Source organism: Pezoporus flaviventris, unplaced genomic scaffold, assembly GCF_033815535.1.
Source record: "Pezoporus flaviventris isolate CSIRO_AGI_PZ_B2104156 unplaced genomic scaffold, CSIRO_AGI_Pfla_v1 ptg000188l, whole genome shotgun sequence".
NCBI lineage: Eukaryota > Metazoa > Chordata > Aves > Psittaciformes > Psittacidae > Pezoporus > Pezoporus flaviventris.
Genome location: NW_026892736.1, coordinates 2,139,583 through 2,157,547, shown reverse-complemented (window position 1 = coordinate 2,157,547; position 17,965 = coordinate 2,139,583). Strand labels below are relative to the sequence as shown.

Here is a 17,965-nt window from a genome sequence, read left to right as displayed (position 1 = left end):
TCCCCATCACCCCTACCAAGGGGGCAGGACCCCCAAGCTCTCCCCCATCCTGCTGTGCTCAGCATTGCCCAGCCCCACGGAGGTGCCCCAGTGCTGTGCCTGTGCTTGGGATAAGACACCCAAGTGAGCCAGTTTTGACTTAGCAGGTGTCATGTTGATTTTATATCATTTCAACATCCCAATGAAGGTGCCATGGGGTACCAAGTTACATATACACCAAGATGTATGCATCTTACAGAAACCAAAGCCTACTGCACGTTCAGTGCCAGGGCTGGGAGGTATTTGGGGAATCCAATATCCTAACGCAGTTTAGGGCCAGAAAACAAGCCAAACCAACGTGCTAACAGAACCATGGGGTTGCAAAGGATGGTAAACACCATGAAAGAGAATAAGGAATGGGAGCAGGGAGAAAGATTTCCCATAGAAAGCTAATGCAGCGCCCTCTTTGCCTTGATTTACTCCTAGTACCTCTGTGCTGCCCTCCAAAGCCTTAATTCCTATTTGGGATTACTCTCCCCATCTACAGACCTCAATGTAATCAATGACAGCAAGGCAGCTGCTGCTTCAACTCCAGCCTTGGGTTTAACCACGCTTGTTGATGGCAGAAACCAAGTAAAATAGTCACCAAAGTAGGCAAAACTTGGCTTTAGATCACCAAGAGCAACACAACATGGGGTGGGAGCCAGCACTCATCAAGGGGTCATCTCCCCATGGGACAATGGGTAAATCTGGGTGTTCCAGCAGCAAGTCTTCGCTGGTTGCGCCACAAAGGTGTTGAACTTTGTCTTTTATGGGGTTTAGGGTGTTTGTCTGCCACGGCGAAGGCAAAGGCAGCGATGCAGACAGGCACAGGCACTTACTTAAACAGTTATATGCTGTATTGTTTAATAGAAGTTACAATGGGATAAATGTACAGTCAAAATCAACATGCTAATTTCTAACGCAATTTAACCTGTAAACCATGCAGTCCATGTTTTCATCAGTCCATCTCTTTTCTTTCTTCTTTTATTCAGTAGCTCTGCTAGTGAGTTTTAAGGAAAAAAAAAAACCAAAGTTCCCTTTAAAGTTAAACCTAATTTACTAAATTTTCCCCTTATTGTGCAACGACTTGTGCAAAAAAAGCTGTTTTCACCACATTAGTTTACAAAATCACGTCCTTTTCCCCCCAGAAAAAAAACCAACCGAGAAAAGGCAACACAAGCAGCCAGTGGAGTGGGAGGGATGGGGATGGGAGTGTTGTCGTGTCAAAGTGAAACCAGAGGGATGCGCCAAGGCGGAATGCAACTCAGTGCAAACTGGGTTGCGGGAGCCCGACGCTGAGCTGCCTGTTGGGGTTTTGGGGTGATGCTCCCCAACTGGAGGAGCTGTGGGTGGGATGGATGCTTGCTCTGGTTAAAACTCCCTCAGCAAGAGAGGGGCTTGAGAGCAGAGCAGGAGCTTTGGAGGGAAGTTAACCAACCATTCCCCAGGTCAGTGCTGAGCTCTCCCCTCTCCATCCGGTGTTTTCAGGGTGAATCCCACCCAGAGCACTGTATTTGGGTTGCTCCCCTCCAACACACTCAGTTGACAGCAGAGACAGGCCCATCTTGAAGTCATTTGCAATGAGATTTATCTGTGAGCCGTGCTCCCATCGAGCTTCCCATCAGCATGATCGACATGAGTTGCGCTGGTGGGGACACACATGGGGTCTGTGGGCACCATGGAGCCACAGGAAATGGGGCACAGAGACCCCAGCAGCCCCACAGCATCCCGCTGGGGCATGGATTTGATGCTCCAAACCACCTGATGGTACAAAAGAGCACCAAACCGAACCCAGAATGAAAGGGAAAAGAAAACGGAGGTGTGGTGGAGAGGTAGGAAGCAACCAAGGGCAAAGATTTCTCTGCCTGGGGTTTGAACACCAGTTTGAAGGGATGCTGAAGGGACACCTACCACAAACCTCCCTCACCTGCCACTTCCCATCATCATACTTTGGGACTGGGTAATTCATTTTACCCTAAAACCAACTTCAATGCAGGAGGTGCCAACAGCAGCCGATGCCATCAGCGTGGCCGTGGCTCCATCTCTGCCTCCCAGCATCTTGCAACCAGTGTGGGGCCAGCGTGCAAACACCAACGCCTTCTGCCCAAACATCCCTTTCTCATAGCAGCACAAAAGGAGCCGATTTTGAAGGAAAGAAAAAACAAACCAGCCCCTCGAACAAAGCATCAGCCAGTTTCTCCCTCCCTATCCCCATCAGAGCCTGGAGCTGTGGTTGGATGTAGAACAAAGTGCAAAATTGCCAAGAGCATCTGACTTGAACTCCAGCCCTAGGAATAAAAATGACATGAAATGAAGCAAAATAAAACAAAGCCCAGACAATATCTCCTCCTCTCTCTCTCACACATTGGTGTCTAACAGAGGCCATTCCCCTCGTGGATAGGTCCAGTTTGGGCTGCACATTAGCACTTTAGAGACCTGTAACATTATTCCCAACCCCTGAAGACTTATAAAGAAGGTAAGACGTACAGATACTCCTCAGGAAGCCAAAACTGGTCTTCTTGTGTTATTTCCTTCTTTTTTTCCCCACTGGTGCTGAGCTATGTTTGCTGGGTCGGGGAAAAGGTAGGGGAGAAACCAATCTTTTCTACAGCCAATGCATACAAAAACCCTAAGGAAGGTTCAAAGTATGTACAGGAGGTGTTAATAGCAGCATTATTGGGTTTGGGGGCTGGAAATCTTCAATCATAGCAGCGGGTTCTGCCTCTGTTTCTTACCCCCCTTACAAATTTATAGGAACAACCTTCCCCTCATAAGCAATACCATCCGTATCGGAGGATACCAATCATTAGTAAGAGATTTAGAGGGGATTTGAAACGTCTTCCAGGGCTTTTGCAGCAATCTGTTTAAAAGATTAATTTTATTTTGAAGGGATGGAACTGCATCTCTCGGAACAAAAAGTTAATGAGGACCAGAGCACCAAAATGCCATTTTTCATCCCGGGCTGTGACTTGCGGTTAGGCGCTTGACCTCCCGAAATCAGAAACTCGCTGAACGTCTCCCTTGGCCGAGTTTGACTTTCCCAGCAGCAAGTCCTGAGCGCCAGAAGCCGGTTTGCAGGATCCCAACCCCGGCCTCTCCAAGCAGAGCTGAAAGGAAATCCATCCCCGTCAGGCATGGCAATGCTGGGTCGCTCCTCTTTCAACTCAAGCTTGATGGGGACGGGACAGGGAGCCCAGATGTGGGCTGGGGAAGGCTGGGGGATGTCTGTAGCATCTGAAAAAAGGTCTTGCCCTGAGACTCGGCTGCTTTGGGGTTTTTATGCTTTGGGGTTTTGTGCATTACCTTATACCATTACCTATTGCATTACCTTATACCATTACCTATTGCATTACCTTGTGCAATGCAATATAGGGGTCAACCTTTGGGGGGAAAGAATGGAGTTTCAAGGAAGTGGCAGCACAAAGCCCCTTTGCTGTGTTTCAGGGACCAGAGGTGATGCTTGCCCTCTTCTCTTCATCCCACACATAATACAGAGGAGAGAAAAACCACCCAGGCTGCAAAGCCCCTGCCTCAACTGTCAGCAAAGGCAGCAGCTGACAAAAGGGATTGAAACCTGTGATTGACAGTCTATCCTCCCACTAATAACACCTGGGAATGCCAGAGTGCCTTAGCCGTCATGCTGATGCTCAGTGATGCCAGCATCCATAGCAGCTTGATTCTGAAGGATTTTAAAGTGCTTGTTACTGTCTAACAGCCCTTAACTGAAGTGCCCTGTGGGTTGAAGCTTCCACTGGTACTGTCACCATCGGATAGCTGGGATTTTGGTTTGGTCTCCGTGCTCTGGGTAGCTCAGGGCTGGTGCTTGAACCAGCCGATTCCACCTGCTTTTGCACCTCCTTCACACTCTTGTCCCCATGTCTCTCCCATGGTGGCACTGTGGGATGGGGAGGAGGAACAGAAGTGCCCCATGGTCCTGCAGCCTGTGGGACAAGTCTTGGTTGAAGGGCTCAGAGCTCTCCTATTGCTGCCACGACCATAAGAACCTGTCTCCTTCCTTCCCCCAGCAATTTGGCAAGGAAGAGTTTCCTTTTCCATCGGAGTCTGAAAAGCCAGGCAATATTTCCTTCTTGGTTGTGTGGAATTTGGGGTGCCAAGCTTGAGCTGGGATGCTCTGGGACTCATAGGTCAAGCCCACAGGCTGGTTCATGCTCTGGTCCAGCATTTTGGAGAGCAGGAAAGAGGTTGCCAGCAGGGAATGGACTGAGTTTATTCCACTTGCTCCCCTGAAAGCCTTTGCTGGGTCATATGTAGATGTGTCTATGAAGATGATTCCATTTCTGGCCATACAAACACCAACTTTCAGCTGCTTCTTTTTTCCTCCATCCTTCTTATATGTACTTCAAAGAGGTGTTAAGAAGAAAGTAAAGTCTGATCACCCCCTAAAAAGAAGGAACCAAAAGGCCAGGTTTGATTCTTCCCTCTTACTAATGAAAATAATCCCTTGTTCCTCATGGCTGGAGACTGCTGGGACAGGAGAACAGCTCCGTAAGGTCATTGCTGACAACGTTCCCATTTACTTCCAGGGTTAAGTAACACGTACCCTTATCAAAAAGAAAACAACAAAAAGGTATTGCTGAGGAACAAGGAGAGAAGATAAAGCACCATCCCCTTTGTGCATCCAGAACTGGAGTGTTGGACTTGCTCCCCAGGTAAGAAACACACAGCAAAAGGGGCAAGCGGTCAGCAAGGGACTGAATGCACCAAGGAAGAGCTGCTGCCGTCTCCAAATGCCATATAGGGATGTTTGAACAAGTTCTGCCCCTCCATAACTTCAGGACTATGTGCTGAGGGAGGGGAAGGAGAAGGAACCTTGTTCCACAGGTCAGGAAAGCAAAACCCTCCACTTCCAGAAAGGTTTGAGGGCTGAGCACCCACTGCCTTCAAATAAGGGTAGGAAACAGGCACAGCTCACACCTGGCTGAAGCAGCACTTGCAGGGCTGTGACATCCACCAGGAAGATTCAGTTCCCTTTAACATCATTTGGGAGGTGGGAAAACCGGCTCGGGATAAGCTTTCACCTGCAGTAATTAGAGTCAAAAGGGTAATGAGAAGATAAGGGCTAAAGTCCCCTCTCTCTGTAACCTGAACCCTGGGATTAAAGTCCTGTTGGTAACAATACCATCCTCCTCAAAGGCTGTCTTGATTTGAGTGGAGGACGTTTGGGCACCTTCAGAGCAGAGAGGGTTTTTGTCCATAGGCACTTCTGAGTTGGGGAGAAGTGAGTGATGCTGCTCCGTGGGGTATCTCCTGCTGCATCTCTGCTTTGGGGACCTCCAAGAGGTTCCTGCTTGGTGTCCTGGCCACTGGTGAGTTTCCAGGACTGCTCCTCGCATGGCACAAACCAGAGTGCTTGTGGGAAGCAGAGGGTCTTCACCCCATTGGACTGTGTCAGGAGGAGAGGGAAGATAGGACATCAGCATGAAAAAGAGGTGCAAAGAGAGGAAAAAATCCCTGAATGGAGTGCCCTGGACATGGGGAGAGCCCCATCTGCCTTTGCACGGTCCCTGCTGAGCATCACTCCTTTCCTGCAACCCAAATGTGCTGGATGTGAGCAGCACCAGACCAGTGCTGGAGGACACACTGCCAGATTACCTTCTGGCTCTCCCTTTCCAAATCTGATTAAGAAGGCAGATCTCAAAGCCTTTCTACATTTAGTGCAGGTCCAAAAGACACTGGCAAGTCCTAGAGGTGGAGCTCAGGGGGTGGCTATGCCTATTACAGAGAGGGCTGCAGCTCCAGCAATCTGTAGCATAAGGTGGAAACCAGCCCTTGGAGGAAAAAAAAAGAGGAGAGAAGTTGGGAAATCAGTTTGCCTCTTTCCCTAAACCCAGTACACAAGCTGGCAAGACACACTAATGGGTGACCCTCTTTCTAAACGTGCTCCTTTTACCGGAGCCCATGAGGAGAACCTGAAACCACGACTCCTCCCTACATTTCTTGTTTTCATTTGTTCTGCAACTGAATAAGTTAACAAAAGGAAGTCAGAATGGTTCTTTCAATTTGGCTTCTATAAAAAAAAAAAAAGGAAAACAGTCTGGGTGTGAACTTGCCTCTCAGGCTTCAGGATTTACCATCACTTTATAAACCCCTGAAAATAGGAGTTTATAACAGGAGACTCCTGACACCACCTCCACGAGCAGTGCTGCCTGTCTGCCCCGGGATTGTTTAACAAGGAACATTTTGTCATCAAGGGTGGGTTTCATCAATACTATACAGGTGAATAAAAAAATACATATATTCTCTTTGAACAAGAATCCCAAGTCCAGGCATGTGGAAGGCTGCGGTGCAGGGACCGGCGTGGGCAGGAGGTCCCCAAGTCCCTCACGAGTGATGGCTGTTGATGAGGCTGCGCAGCTGCTTGGCCACGGTGTCGATCAGCTTCTGCTTGTCCCTCTCGTTTTTCCGAAACTGGGCAAAAACGTTGTTTTTTCTGCTCGTGTCCTTCATCCTGCATAGAGCAGAAACACGTTATGGATGGCACAGGAAGAGCTGCTCAACGTCGCACCCAAGCCCCACGAAGGAATTCCATGTACAGTGCCCACAGAGCACTGACAGAGAGAGGAGGTGACTGCACCCACAGGCTCTGCCCCAACTTTTCTCATGTATTCGTAGAAACATGGGCATACCAAGCCACGTGCAGGCTTTGTATTTATGCTTTAAACCCCACAGATCCCTACCAGTGTCACCATTGGGTCTACTTCTAAGGCTAAATTTCATGAAACCCTAAAGCCTCTTGTCCTCCCCTCCCCTTCCAGTCTTTCACAGAATCATGGAATCAACCAGGTTGGAAAAGACCTTTAAGATCCAGTCCAACCATTAACCCAGCACTGCCAAGGCCACCACTGCCCCATGGCACTGAGGCCTCTGCTCCACCTGTGGCCTCTGCTCCTGCTGTGTGAACACTTGCAGGGACGGTGCCTGCAGCCCTGCCCTGGGCAGCCTGTTCCAATGCCTGAGCACCCTCTGGGGCAGGAATTGTTCCTCAGCTCCATCTAAACCTGCCCTGGGGCAGCTTGAGGCCGGTTCCTCTTGTCCCATCCCTTGTTCCTTGGGAGCAGAGCCCAGCCCCTCCTGGCTCCATCCTCCTCTCAGGCACTTGTAGGGAGCCATCAGGTCCCCCCTGAGCCTTCTCTTCTCCACACTGAACCCCCCAGGTCCCTCAGCCCTTCCCCATCACCCCTGTGCTCCAGGCCCTGCACCAGCTCCGCTGCCCTTCTCTGGCCCTGCTCCAGCACCTCAATGTCTCACTTGTATTTCTCTTTGCTAGATCCCCATGTCACATTCTGAAATGGGAAATTATAACACTGGAATATTATGGGAAATTAAAAAATTAGCATTGGATCCACAGCATTAAGGCTTCTTATTTGACACGATGCATTGCATGCGGCCAGGAGATGTAGGTTTTGGGGCAGCTGGAAAGGTTTGGAGTTGTGAACTGAAAATATTATACAGTGTTACAGAATATAATTTATTTTAAAGGAAGGGATCCAGCACAGGTTTCCTCAATTTAAAAATCTTCTTGAGATTTATATTTTTTAAATCACATTTTACAGAATCATAGCATCCCAGCCTGCTTTGGGTTGGAAGGGACCTTAAAGCTCCTCCAGCTCCAACCCCTGCCACAGGCAGGGACCCCTCCCACTAGAGCAGCTTGCTCCAAGCCCCTGTGTCCAACCTGGCCTTGAGCACTGCCAGGGATGGGACATTTAATACGTGAATCAGCGCCCTGCTCTCCGCAGGGCCTCCAAAAAGCCAGAGAGAAGAAGAGCAGGGGGTAGGATGGGACCTGAAGATGAAGCTGCTGCAGCTCCATCCCCCTCTGCCATGCAAAGCTGGGGGTTCATGCATGCTTGTGTTCACAGATGCATATCTGGGGGGGGGGCAGGTCTCAGTGCACGCTGCAAGCATGAGCTTTATGCAGACAGGGCACGTGCTGGGAAGGGAAATCACCCCACAACGGTCAATCCTTCAACAGTTGAAGGTATCAGGCTCCTAATATCCAACCTGCTGGTTCCCAGCCGGCACCGCTCTTGTATAATACCCTAATTTGTAAATGATTTTCTTGGTAAATCAGATCTGGCAGAAGCTGATGGCTTTGGACGAGTCACGTCAGCCTGAGTTTTCAGCTTTGGGGATCTAAATGAAGCATTAAAGTGACTGGGACACGGCGCTGATAGTCCTGGGAAGTTGGCACTTCATCAAACCAGGGGGTTTTCAGTTAACGGAGCAAAAGCAAACTTCTTGAAACTTACTTAACCAATTTAAACAAAAAAACAAATTAAGTTTTTTCATGCTTCAATCTTCATAAAAAAAAGGCCAAAGGGAATCTGAAATGTTCCCAAAAACATCCAGCTTGGAACGGGAAACAAGGATAACAACTTCATCCGAAAGGCTAATTTGCTAAAGTTGTAAGTGCCCAAAGACACAGGATTACAACCAAGCTGCCTTCCCAACAGTAACAAGATAGCTTGGAGCACTTTTATTCACCAAAGTAAGTACTATTTTAATTTCTCTACTTTTTTAAGCAACGCAGGTTTCCGGCTGCTCCTCTGCAAGAACCAGGGAGCGATGCTCCAATGGAAAGCAGTGTCTTTGAGTCTCACAGGATACAGGTGTCCCAGTACCCTCAATTTTGGACATAACCATCCTCCCATGGGACACCTTAGGCAGTGCTGTACAGCTCCAGCAGGTCTCAGATCACTTTACCAGGAGGGTTGAGAGCTCTGCTTCTACTTCACAGCACACACGGGGACATCAGAGGTGCTGAGAGTAAACTTGTACCTTCAGAAACCTCCACCCAGTGCTGTACCCATTGCTCTCCATCACTGCCCGCTGCAGTTACCCCCAGGTAATGCATGGGGAATTCACAGCAGAGCATCCTCTGCCATAAGAGCCCTTTCTCTCATCCTGGGCATCCTCAGACCCATCTCTGATCCCATGGGATCTGTTCAGGTCCATGAAATGTTTTTGAAGTAACACGTGTTGTATGTAAGAAAACCTTCTTTGAATTATTAGAAAGGCTCTGCATGGATAAAGCTGCTGGATCAGGAAGAAAAAGCATTATGGTTGGAGCACTGATCCCCTAACAAACTCACATAGGTGGGCCTGCTTAAGTGGAGATGAGTGTCTGGGAGGGACAGGAGCTGCTGGTATCTTCAGAGAGAGCATGAAGGGAGAGGTACTAAGCTATTAAGTATTATTAATGAATTAAGTTGCCTACAGGACACACAGTCCTGCAGAATCTGGGCTGTGCTATGCCAGGGACCTGGCAGCATTGGGAGCTGCTGCATCCCTGTGGAAAGCTGAGCTTGCAGATGTGCTTGAGGAGACCACACCAGTTCTGGTCCTGCCATCACCACCCTGCAGATGACACTGAGCCAATGCAATGTGGTTGGTATTAAAGGTTTTCAGAGACACCAGCCTATTTCTTTCCCAGCATTTAGCTATAGGAAGCACCCTAATCAAGTGGTGCATCCAGACACCAAGACTATCAGGTTGGAAAGAGGGTGCAATGCTTTTGAGCAGCTCTTTGGAGAATTGAGACTTTAATTTCTTTAAGTGTGTTCCTGCAGTGCCCTGGGACAACCAAGCCTGGGTCTGTAACATGGTCTGTATGTATTAGCGCAAGGATTAAGAGGAAGGGAAAAAGAGAGAGCTCAGTGCTGTCCCCACCCCTGTCAACAAACACCACCTTCAATAAAGCCAAGCTTTGTTTAAATTAATCTATAAGGGAAAAAAAGCAATGGAGTAAAAGCTCCTCTTTTAGCTCTAATTAGTGCATTTGAGACGATAAAGTTACCGGTGAGAACCGTTCCAAAGACAGCTTGCATTTAGATCATTTAGTGCTCCATTTAAATCAAACAATAAAGTCACTGCAAGGTGAGGGTAAAAGCCCAAGCAAGCAGCATACTTACACTCGTGATATCCTATGGGAGATGTGTGATTAGGAAAAGAGATAATGATGAAAACAGGTTACAAAATGAACCAGTGGATCAGCATTTCACATCGCCTCGTGGGCAAAGCTTGGCTGCTATGGAGAGGGATGGGGAAGGCTCAGGTGGATGTGCCTGAAGCTATGGCTGGGTCAATGCACAGTGTCTGGGGTGCTGGAGCTGGTGGATGATGCACAGAAGATTCCCCAAAGGGCCTAAAGCCCAAGCAGGGAGAGGGCAGAGTATGCAGGCAATGATGCTGTGCCGGTGATGGCACGCCACAAGGATGCAGGAGATGCAAGTGCTAACCTGGTGGGTAACTCTGGGAAGCAAATGGAATACCTTCAAATGAGATCCCTTTTGGGGAGAAGGCTGGCAAGCCAAACTGGGGTTTGTGGCTTTTTAACACCAATGCATGGGTGCTGCATGCTTAAATAATGCCTGGGAAAAATGGCCAGGAGCATGCAGCTGCCCTCCTGCTGTCCTAGTGCCACCCCACAAACTGCCACATCACCCAGCTCACTGCCTGCTTCCCATTCCCTGGCTCTTCTAACTGCTTCATGTCCAAGTTCTCTGATTTTTGATAGCTCTTTATGTTACCATTTTACTGGCAGCTCTGAGTATATCTCAAGCTTTTGCATTATGGATGTTGAGTTGTGAATATGTTGTGAACAACACAGGATATTACACAACACATAAATACATATATAAAACCAACGTTATGATGTACAGAAGTGCTTTACACACAGCAACTACTGTAGTTCAGGCCCTCTGTACCATAGTGGTAATATCTAGATGTCATAAGTTGCTGTGAAATTACTTATTCACCTCTGCAAGAGGAGGTGGCTCAGTTACATGGATCATAACTACTACAGATGCACCTCCAAAACTGGGAAGCACTCCAAGGGCGGCTGGTGCTCCCAATGAGAGCCTGAAAGTCCACCAAAGAAAGGGTTATCTGGGCTACCTCCTACCAGGTGACTGCTGGCACTTCTCTCCCACCTGCTAGAGGGGTTACAAGTGAAGCAAATCATACAGTCATGGAATGGTTTGTGCTGAAGGGACCTTAAAGCTCCTCCAGCTCCAACCCCTGCCACAGGCAGGGACCCCTTCCACTGGAGCAGCTTGCTCCAAGCCCCTGTGTCCAACCTGGCCTTGAGCACTGCCAGGGATGGGGCAGCCACAGCTTCTCTGGGCACCCTGTGCCAGCGCCTCAGCACCCTCCCAGGGAAGAGCTTCTGCCTAAGAGCTCATCTCAGTCTCCCCTCGGGCAGGTTCAAGCCATTCCCCTTGGCCTGGCCCTACAGGCCCTTGTCCCAAGCCCCTCTCCAGCTTTCCTGCAGCCCCTTTAGGCACTGGAGCTGCTCTAAGGTTTCTCTGGAGCCTTCTCTTCTCCAGGCTGAACAATCCTGGAACAAATCCTCCTCTTTGGGTCTGCAGTGAACTCATGGACTTTCCCTCCTTGCTGCTGGCTCACAGGAGTGGCACCAGCCACCTCACAGGAAGTCAACACATTTCAATCCAAACCCTGGAATTCTGGTTAGTGGGATAAACCAGCATGTTTCTAGTCGAGTTCCCGTTGTCCACCCAGAGGTGAAACCTTTGCTCCCTGCAGCACCACGATGGAACACGCTGCCAAAATCCACACTTGCTCAAAGCAAGATGGGGCTAAGATTATCCCGGTTATCCAGACCCGCACTCACTTTTCCAGCAGGACAAGGGCTGTCGTTGGGTTCACACGAAGATACTTGCACGTGGGTTGCCCGTAGTCAGCCAAATACGTCGACCAGTCCCACTGGATGAACAGATCCAAGAGCTGGAGCAGAAAAAACACACAGATGGAAGATTTATAAAGCTGGTCAAAGAGCGGATGGTTGAGCTAAAAGCTGACCCTGGACAGGATGAATTAACCACAACAAATGGGTTTTAGTCTTTATTAATTCATTTAATACTATCTGCTAATATCTATCTATTAACATATTCTTATTTAATCATTAATTTATTACTATTTAATGTCAATTTATGTATGGCTGTATTAATTTAGCTATAGTGCACCCCTGCCACTTTATCTCTATTTTTGGGGTGAACTATCAGTACAGAGGATAGGAGGACCAAGATACCCCAAGGAGATGGGTGGCAAAGACATCCTGATGCTCTCAGCTACAGCAGGAGGGCAATTTTGGGGTTAAAGTCATTGAAAATTTCTTCTGGCCCCAAATGGCCTCCAGCACCATCTGAACCATGCCACAAGGATTTCTCATCAGGCTTGGTCCACTTCAACAGCTTTCAAGTGCTTTGTAAGCAGCTCTAACAATGATGAGAGCTCCCTAAGGAGGTTTGGGACCCATTCAGGAGCTCAGTGGTTTGAACACAGCTACCAGAGACCAGGAATCCCAGGTGGTTTCCAGACGTTTGTAAGAGAAACCACCAGCCCCTGGCAGTAGGGGAAGGATTAATTCACCCCTCCATCACAGCCCGTGCTCCACACCTGAAGTCTTTCACCTCCACAAAGGACTCCCTGAGTGCCCCATCACTCTCAGCGGATCCAGTTGAGGGACAAACAAGCTACAGCCCAGGTTTCCTGTACATCCTCCTCCACCCCACCTTTTGCATCTTTGTTTTCCTTAAAACCCAAACAGGAGCTCTCACGTTGAAGAAGTCCCTGCTCCCTGCAGGGGGCTGCACTAAATGAGCTTTAAAGGCCCCTTCCAGCCGAAACTGTTCTATGATTCTATGTCTTTCCCACACGAGGACCTCCTTACCCCTAAGAGGACTGGCCTCTCCATCGCCCCTGAGAGCACAGCTGAAGATGCATGGGATGCAGCCTGCTTCTCCATCATCTAAAACAGGTTAATTAAGAGCGGCTGCATTCCCCCCCTGCTCCAACCTTCTGCCTTGGAGAGCTGCTGTGACCTCTCTATTGCAGGACAGGCTGCCAAGCATGTGGACATCTTCATCGCTCCCAGCACCCACCACTGAAGCCCGGAGAAGGACCATCCCGCAGCCAAGCGGGGACCATAGAGGGCTCATTGTACCCGCGTCTCCATGGTTTTCCTGGAAGCTCCAGCACTGTTTAACAACACATCCTGCCCCGCCAAGAAGGGGATTTAGCTCCTCCAAGACCTCAAGGTACAAAACAAAAATGTGCAACAAGATTCTTTTTGACTATGTAGGTCAGGGCAAAGAAAAGAAGCTGTCAGGAACAATCCCATGGGCTGGCGGGGGGGACGGATTAGCCGGGACCTAAGAGGGCTTTTCCAGCCTGCGGTCCTGAGCGGCTTTGTATGGCGGGTCCATTGTGTTAACTACAAACCCGAGCTGAACATCATTGGCGGGAGGTTTTTCCAATGGGCACCTTCAAGAGACAACCTTAAATATGATTTCACAGGCTCTTTTCAGACAGCACAGCGGGGCCCAAACTCTTCTATGGGGCTTTGCTGGCTGCTGGGGCAAGTTGCATGGTTGAACAGGCTAAAGCGGATCCCCCCCAACGCACCAAAGTCCTTTTGCTGGTGGCCCTGGAGGGATGAACGTGCCTCTAGCAACCCATAAACAAAGCAGCACGAGTTACTGCACAGAAAGTGCATGGCCGGGCCATGGAAGGGCCAGGTAGCCATTCATAGGGAGTAGAAATAAAGCCCCAGGAATAAGGGACTAAGGAAGAAGCAAATGCAAAGGGGAAGATTAGAAGTAGGTTAGGGGGAGGTGGAATTAAAAGCACTGGGAGGTGTCATAAAGGAGGCTGAGGGGGACAGCACTGGCTTGGGGAAGGCTCAGCAGATGAATAAGGAAAGGGCCTAGAGAAACCTCCCATGAATGTCTTTCAGAAGAGCGTGGCTAATGCAGCATGGGGAGCTGTTTAAGAAGAACTTGGATGAACAGCTCAGCCCTTGCCCTCCAGCTTGGGAGCCTGAGCCAATGCTTGCCATTCTCACCAGGGCAAGGTGAAAAGTGAACGGTTCTTAGGCCAACAGCCATCCCCATCCCACAGCCTTCCTACAGCTGAGCTCCAATTCGGTTCAGCTCAGCCAGGTTGAAGCAATGCAGCTCTTCTGCACACGGGAATGTACAAGGCCAGGTTGGACACAGGGGCTTGGAGCAAGCTGCTCTAGTGGAAGAAGTCCCTGCCCATGGCAGGGGTTGGAGCTGGAGGAGCTTTAAGGTCCCTTCCAACACAAACCAGTCTGGGATTCTATGATTTTACTCTCATCCATCAAGCCATTCATGTAGCTCCAGTTGCATTCCTGGCTGCAAGAGTACAATAATCACATCTGAGAGAAACCCAGCGATATGGGGGTGTTGGTCAAGAGCCAGCTGAACATGAGCAGCTTGTGCCCAGGCAGCCAAGAAGGCATCAGCATCCTGGCCTGGATCAGCATCAGTGCGGCAGCAGGGCCAGGGCAGGGATTGTGTCCCTGCACTGGGCACTGGTGAGGCTGCACCTCGAATCCTGTGCTCAGCTCTGGGGCCCTCACTCCAAGAGAGACCTTGAGGTGCTGGAGCGGGGCCAGAGAAGGGCACTGGAGCTGGTGCAGGGCCTGGAGCACAAGTGTGATGGGGAAGGGCTGAGGGACCTGGGGGGTTCAGTGTGGAGAAGAGAAGGCTCAGGGGGGACCTGATGGCTCCCTACAAGTGCCTGACAGGAGGATGGAGCCAGGAGGGGCTGGGCTCTGCTCCCAAGGAACAAGGGATGGGACAAGAGGAACCGGCCTCAAGCTGCCCCAGGGCAGGTTTAGATGGAGCTGAGGACCAATTCCTGCCCCAGAGGGTGCTCAGGCATTGGAACAGGCTGCCCAGGGCAGGGCTGCAGGCACCGGCCCTGGAGGTATTTAAAAGAGGTGTAGATGTGGCCCCTAGCGACATGGTTTAGTGGTGGCCTTGGCAGTGCTGGATCAACAGCTGGGCTCGATGACCTCAAAGGTCTTTTCCAACCTAAATGATCTTGTGATTCTAAATAAGCCCCATCCTAAATGTGCTCCCAACCTGGGCTGGACCTTCCCCAGGCACTGGGAGACCCAGACTCCCCCCGGCCAGCTCACGACAGTGATGGATAGCCTGTGTATTTTACAACTGCTTGCTCACATCCATCTTGCTGGCGAGGCAGGTCTGAGGATAGCCGGGGCCAGCACCTTTGCCCCTGGCTGCCGTGTGGCACAGGGCATCGCCGGCGCTCCCAGGGCTCCGCCGCAGGTCATGTACCAGAGGAGAAGAGGTCTTGCGAGGAGGAAGCCCGATGGCTCAGAGCAAGCTGCCTCGAAGCGATTTATCTGTCACATAAATGTGGTTTTATTGGTTTTACTGTTTAAACTTTTCACCTCTGCTGCTAAATGTGAATGACTGGGGGGGGGGAAGAGAAAGGAAAAACCCGCCTGCACCGCGGCGCTGGGCTGCAGCGGGTCTGCCAGGGGAGTTTCCAAATAAAATATGCAAATACCATTAATTCCTCAAACTGGAGTCTCCTTTTCAAGGCTATAAATCAAACTCGACAGCATATACACTGGGGGGAAAGGAAAAGAAGAGGGAGAGGAAAAAAAAAAGAGCAGCTTTTAGCGTGATGATGTGAAAGTGGAATAAGCTCAGAAGCTGCAGACGTGCTGTGTGTGCTGTGCAGGGCTGCGACCCTGCAGCTTCCCAGGGTGGGAGAAGCATCTTGCTGCAGGAGTGGGGAGAGGTTCTCTGGAGTTCTTAGAAACTAACAGTAATTTACATCACAACTCATGCATTAATCACAGAACCCCAGCCTGGTTTGTGGTGAAGGAACCTTAAAGCTCCTCCAGCTCCAACCCCTTCCACTGGAGCAGCTTGCTCCAAGCCCCTGTGTCCAACCTGGCCTTGAACACTGCCAGGGATGGGGCAGCCACAGCTTCTCTGGGCACCCTGTGCCAGCGCCTCAGCACCCTCCCAGGGAAGAGCTTCTGCCTAGGAGCTCATCTCAGTCTCCCCTCGGGCAGGTTCAAGCCATTCCCCTTGGCCTGGCCCTACAGGCCCTTGTCCCAAGCCCCTCTCCAGCTTTCCTGCAGCCCCTTCAGGCACTGGAGCTGCTCTATGGTCTCCTGGAGCCTTTCCCTGTCCAGGCTGAAAACCCCTGCACCCTTGGCCTGTCTCCAGAGCAGAGGTTCACACATATAGTAACAAAAATGAAAAAATGGAGAATGGTTTGAATATGCTACAGAAAGATACCCCAAACCCTATGCTTTTATACATAGACATGAACTTTAACTCAAATGGGGATTCAAGAGATGGCAACGCTGGGAAAAAAGAATTAAACTGGGAACCAGTTCCCAGTCCTGCTTCAGGCTCCTCTTGGCAGGGGCTGAGAAACACCTTTTCCCCATTCCCCCCAGTTCTACCTCGAAAACCACCTCACTCCCTTCTAACATCACCATCTCCGACTCCTCAAATCTCATGTTTTCACACCCCTGACATCACGTACAGGGAAATGATGGTGCAACCTCATTGCACGCTGGAGGGACATAGCAATGACTTCCCAAGCTTTTCCCTCCAGATGCAAAGGAACCGGGACACTACGTTCTGTCTGACATGAGACAACAGCATTGGATCTGGACAAAGTTCTTTCAGCCAAGCCAGAAATAATGTAATGTGAACCCAAAGGGATTCTAAACACAGTTAGCGAGCTCCGCCAGCACCCTGGAACAAGATCAAGGAAAGCACCAGTATTTCCACGCTTATACCAGCATCACAGCAGGCTCTGCACAAACCCAGGAGCTGGCCTATGGTGCCTACAGATAACAAAGACAGCAGGAAAGGGAGACTCATGTTTCCTAAGATGAAAATAAACACGTGCAAAACCCCCCTGTCCTATCTCATAGGATGCTGCAGGGATAACTTTAGATGTGGGGTTCCTTCAGCCCCAAGGACCTCTCCTCCTCTCCTCAAGCCTGAGACACGAAGGGCAAGTGTTATTGCAGAGCAGATGAAAATTCCTGATAACCCTGACTTCATGCAATACCTGGCTCTCCTGTTTTTAACTTTTCCCTCTTCTGAACTGATGCAGCATCACTCTGACCATCCACAAACAGGGAGTTGCACCCAAACACTTAAGACCTGCAGGAAACCGCCACTAGAGACACACCAAATGCTCCAAACTCATGGACAATTCTACTGGAATAGTGTGATCATCCCCTGTCAGCAGAGGGAAGAGCTTCCTGAGATAGAACCTCCACCACACGTGACATGATGTTGCAGCCACTGAAGCAGGAAGCAAAACTCATCCAAATTAAAAGCAAAGAGCAACTGTTCACAGCTGGAGCTGCTCCAAGACACGAAGTCACCCTATAGTCCAACCACAGATGGTAAAGGAGAAACAACCCCATCATGAAGACCCTCACTCTCCTTCAAGGCCTAGTCTCTTCCTGGAGAAGTGAAGACCCCCATCACAGTATTCCAATACTTAAAGAGTAGCTACATGGAGGATGAAGGCTTTCTCTTTACAAGGAGCCACATGGGGAAGTGTCCTGGGTTCAGCAGTAGCAGTCATTACAAGACATTGGAGACATTACTAGCAGTAATGTCTCCATGTTGCCACAGGAGAGGTTTCATCTCAATACAAGAAAGAAATTTCTCACAGTGAGAACAACCATCCACTGGAACAACTTCCCTGGGGATGTGGTGGAGTCCCCAGTGCTGGAGGTGATGGAATGGATGCGATGGAACAGGGTGCCAGACCATCTCCGCTAGGCTTTCCTTACCACAAAAGACTGGACCAAATGATCTTTCAATCCCTTCTAACCTGGGCTGTTCTATGGTTCCACTATTCTATCCCAGAACCAAACAGCCCTTCCCTTTTACCCAGCATATTTACTCACAATGACAAGAGAGAGCATCAAAATGGTTTGAAAAGGACTTTCCTCTGCCAACACCATCATAGCGTCACCAGATCCACCAGAAACCAGATGGTGTGAGGGCTGGTGGGAAACATCCTTTAAAGAACTGAATCTTCCCTCTGATAAAAGCCTAAATCAGGGAATCCT

The 17,965-nt window shown here is 49.7% G+C and overlaps 1 protein-coding gene across 7 annotated transcripts in view; it reads right to left on the bottom strand.

The window, feature by feature from the left end:
- Positions 1 to 6,259: 6,259 nt before the first annotated feature.
- The window catches only part of EXOC6B (exocyst complex component 6B), a 292,989-nt gene continuing 281,283 nt past the window's right edge, over positions 6,260 to 17,965 (bottom strand). For 5 of the 7 annotated variants that reach the window (XM_061440962.1, XM_061440965.1, XM_061440963.1 and 2 more), the window contains 2 exons: positions 11,678 to 11,790; positions 6,260 to 6,490 (listed from right to left, as the gene is read on the bottom strand). In XM_061440962.1, the coding sequence (XP_061296946.1) occupies positions 6,364 to 6,490; positions 11,678 to 11,790 (240 nt within the window). In that variant the 3' untranslated portion in view covers positions 6,260 to 6,363. Of the gene's footprint in view, positions 6,491 to 9,719; positions 10,805 to 11,677; positions 11,791 to 17,965 lie in introns of those variants that run through there. The other 2 variants (XM_061440967.1, XR_009741213.1) reach the window with 2 other exon arrangements.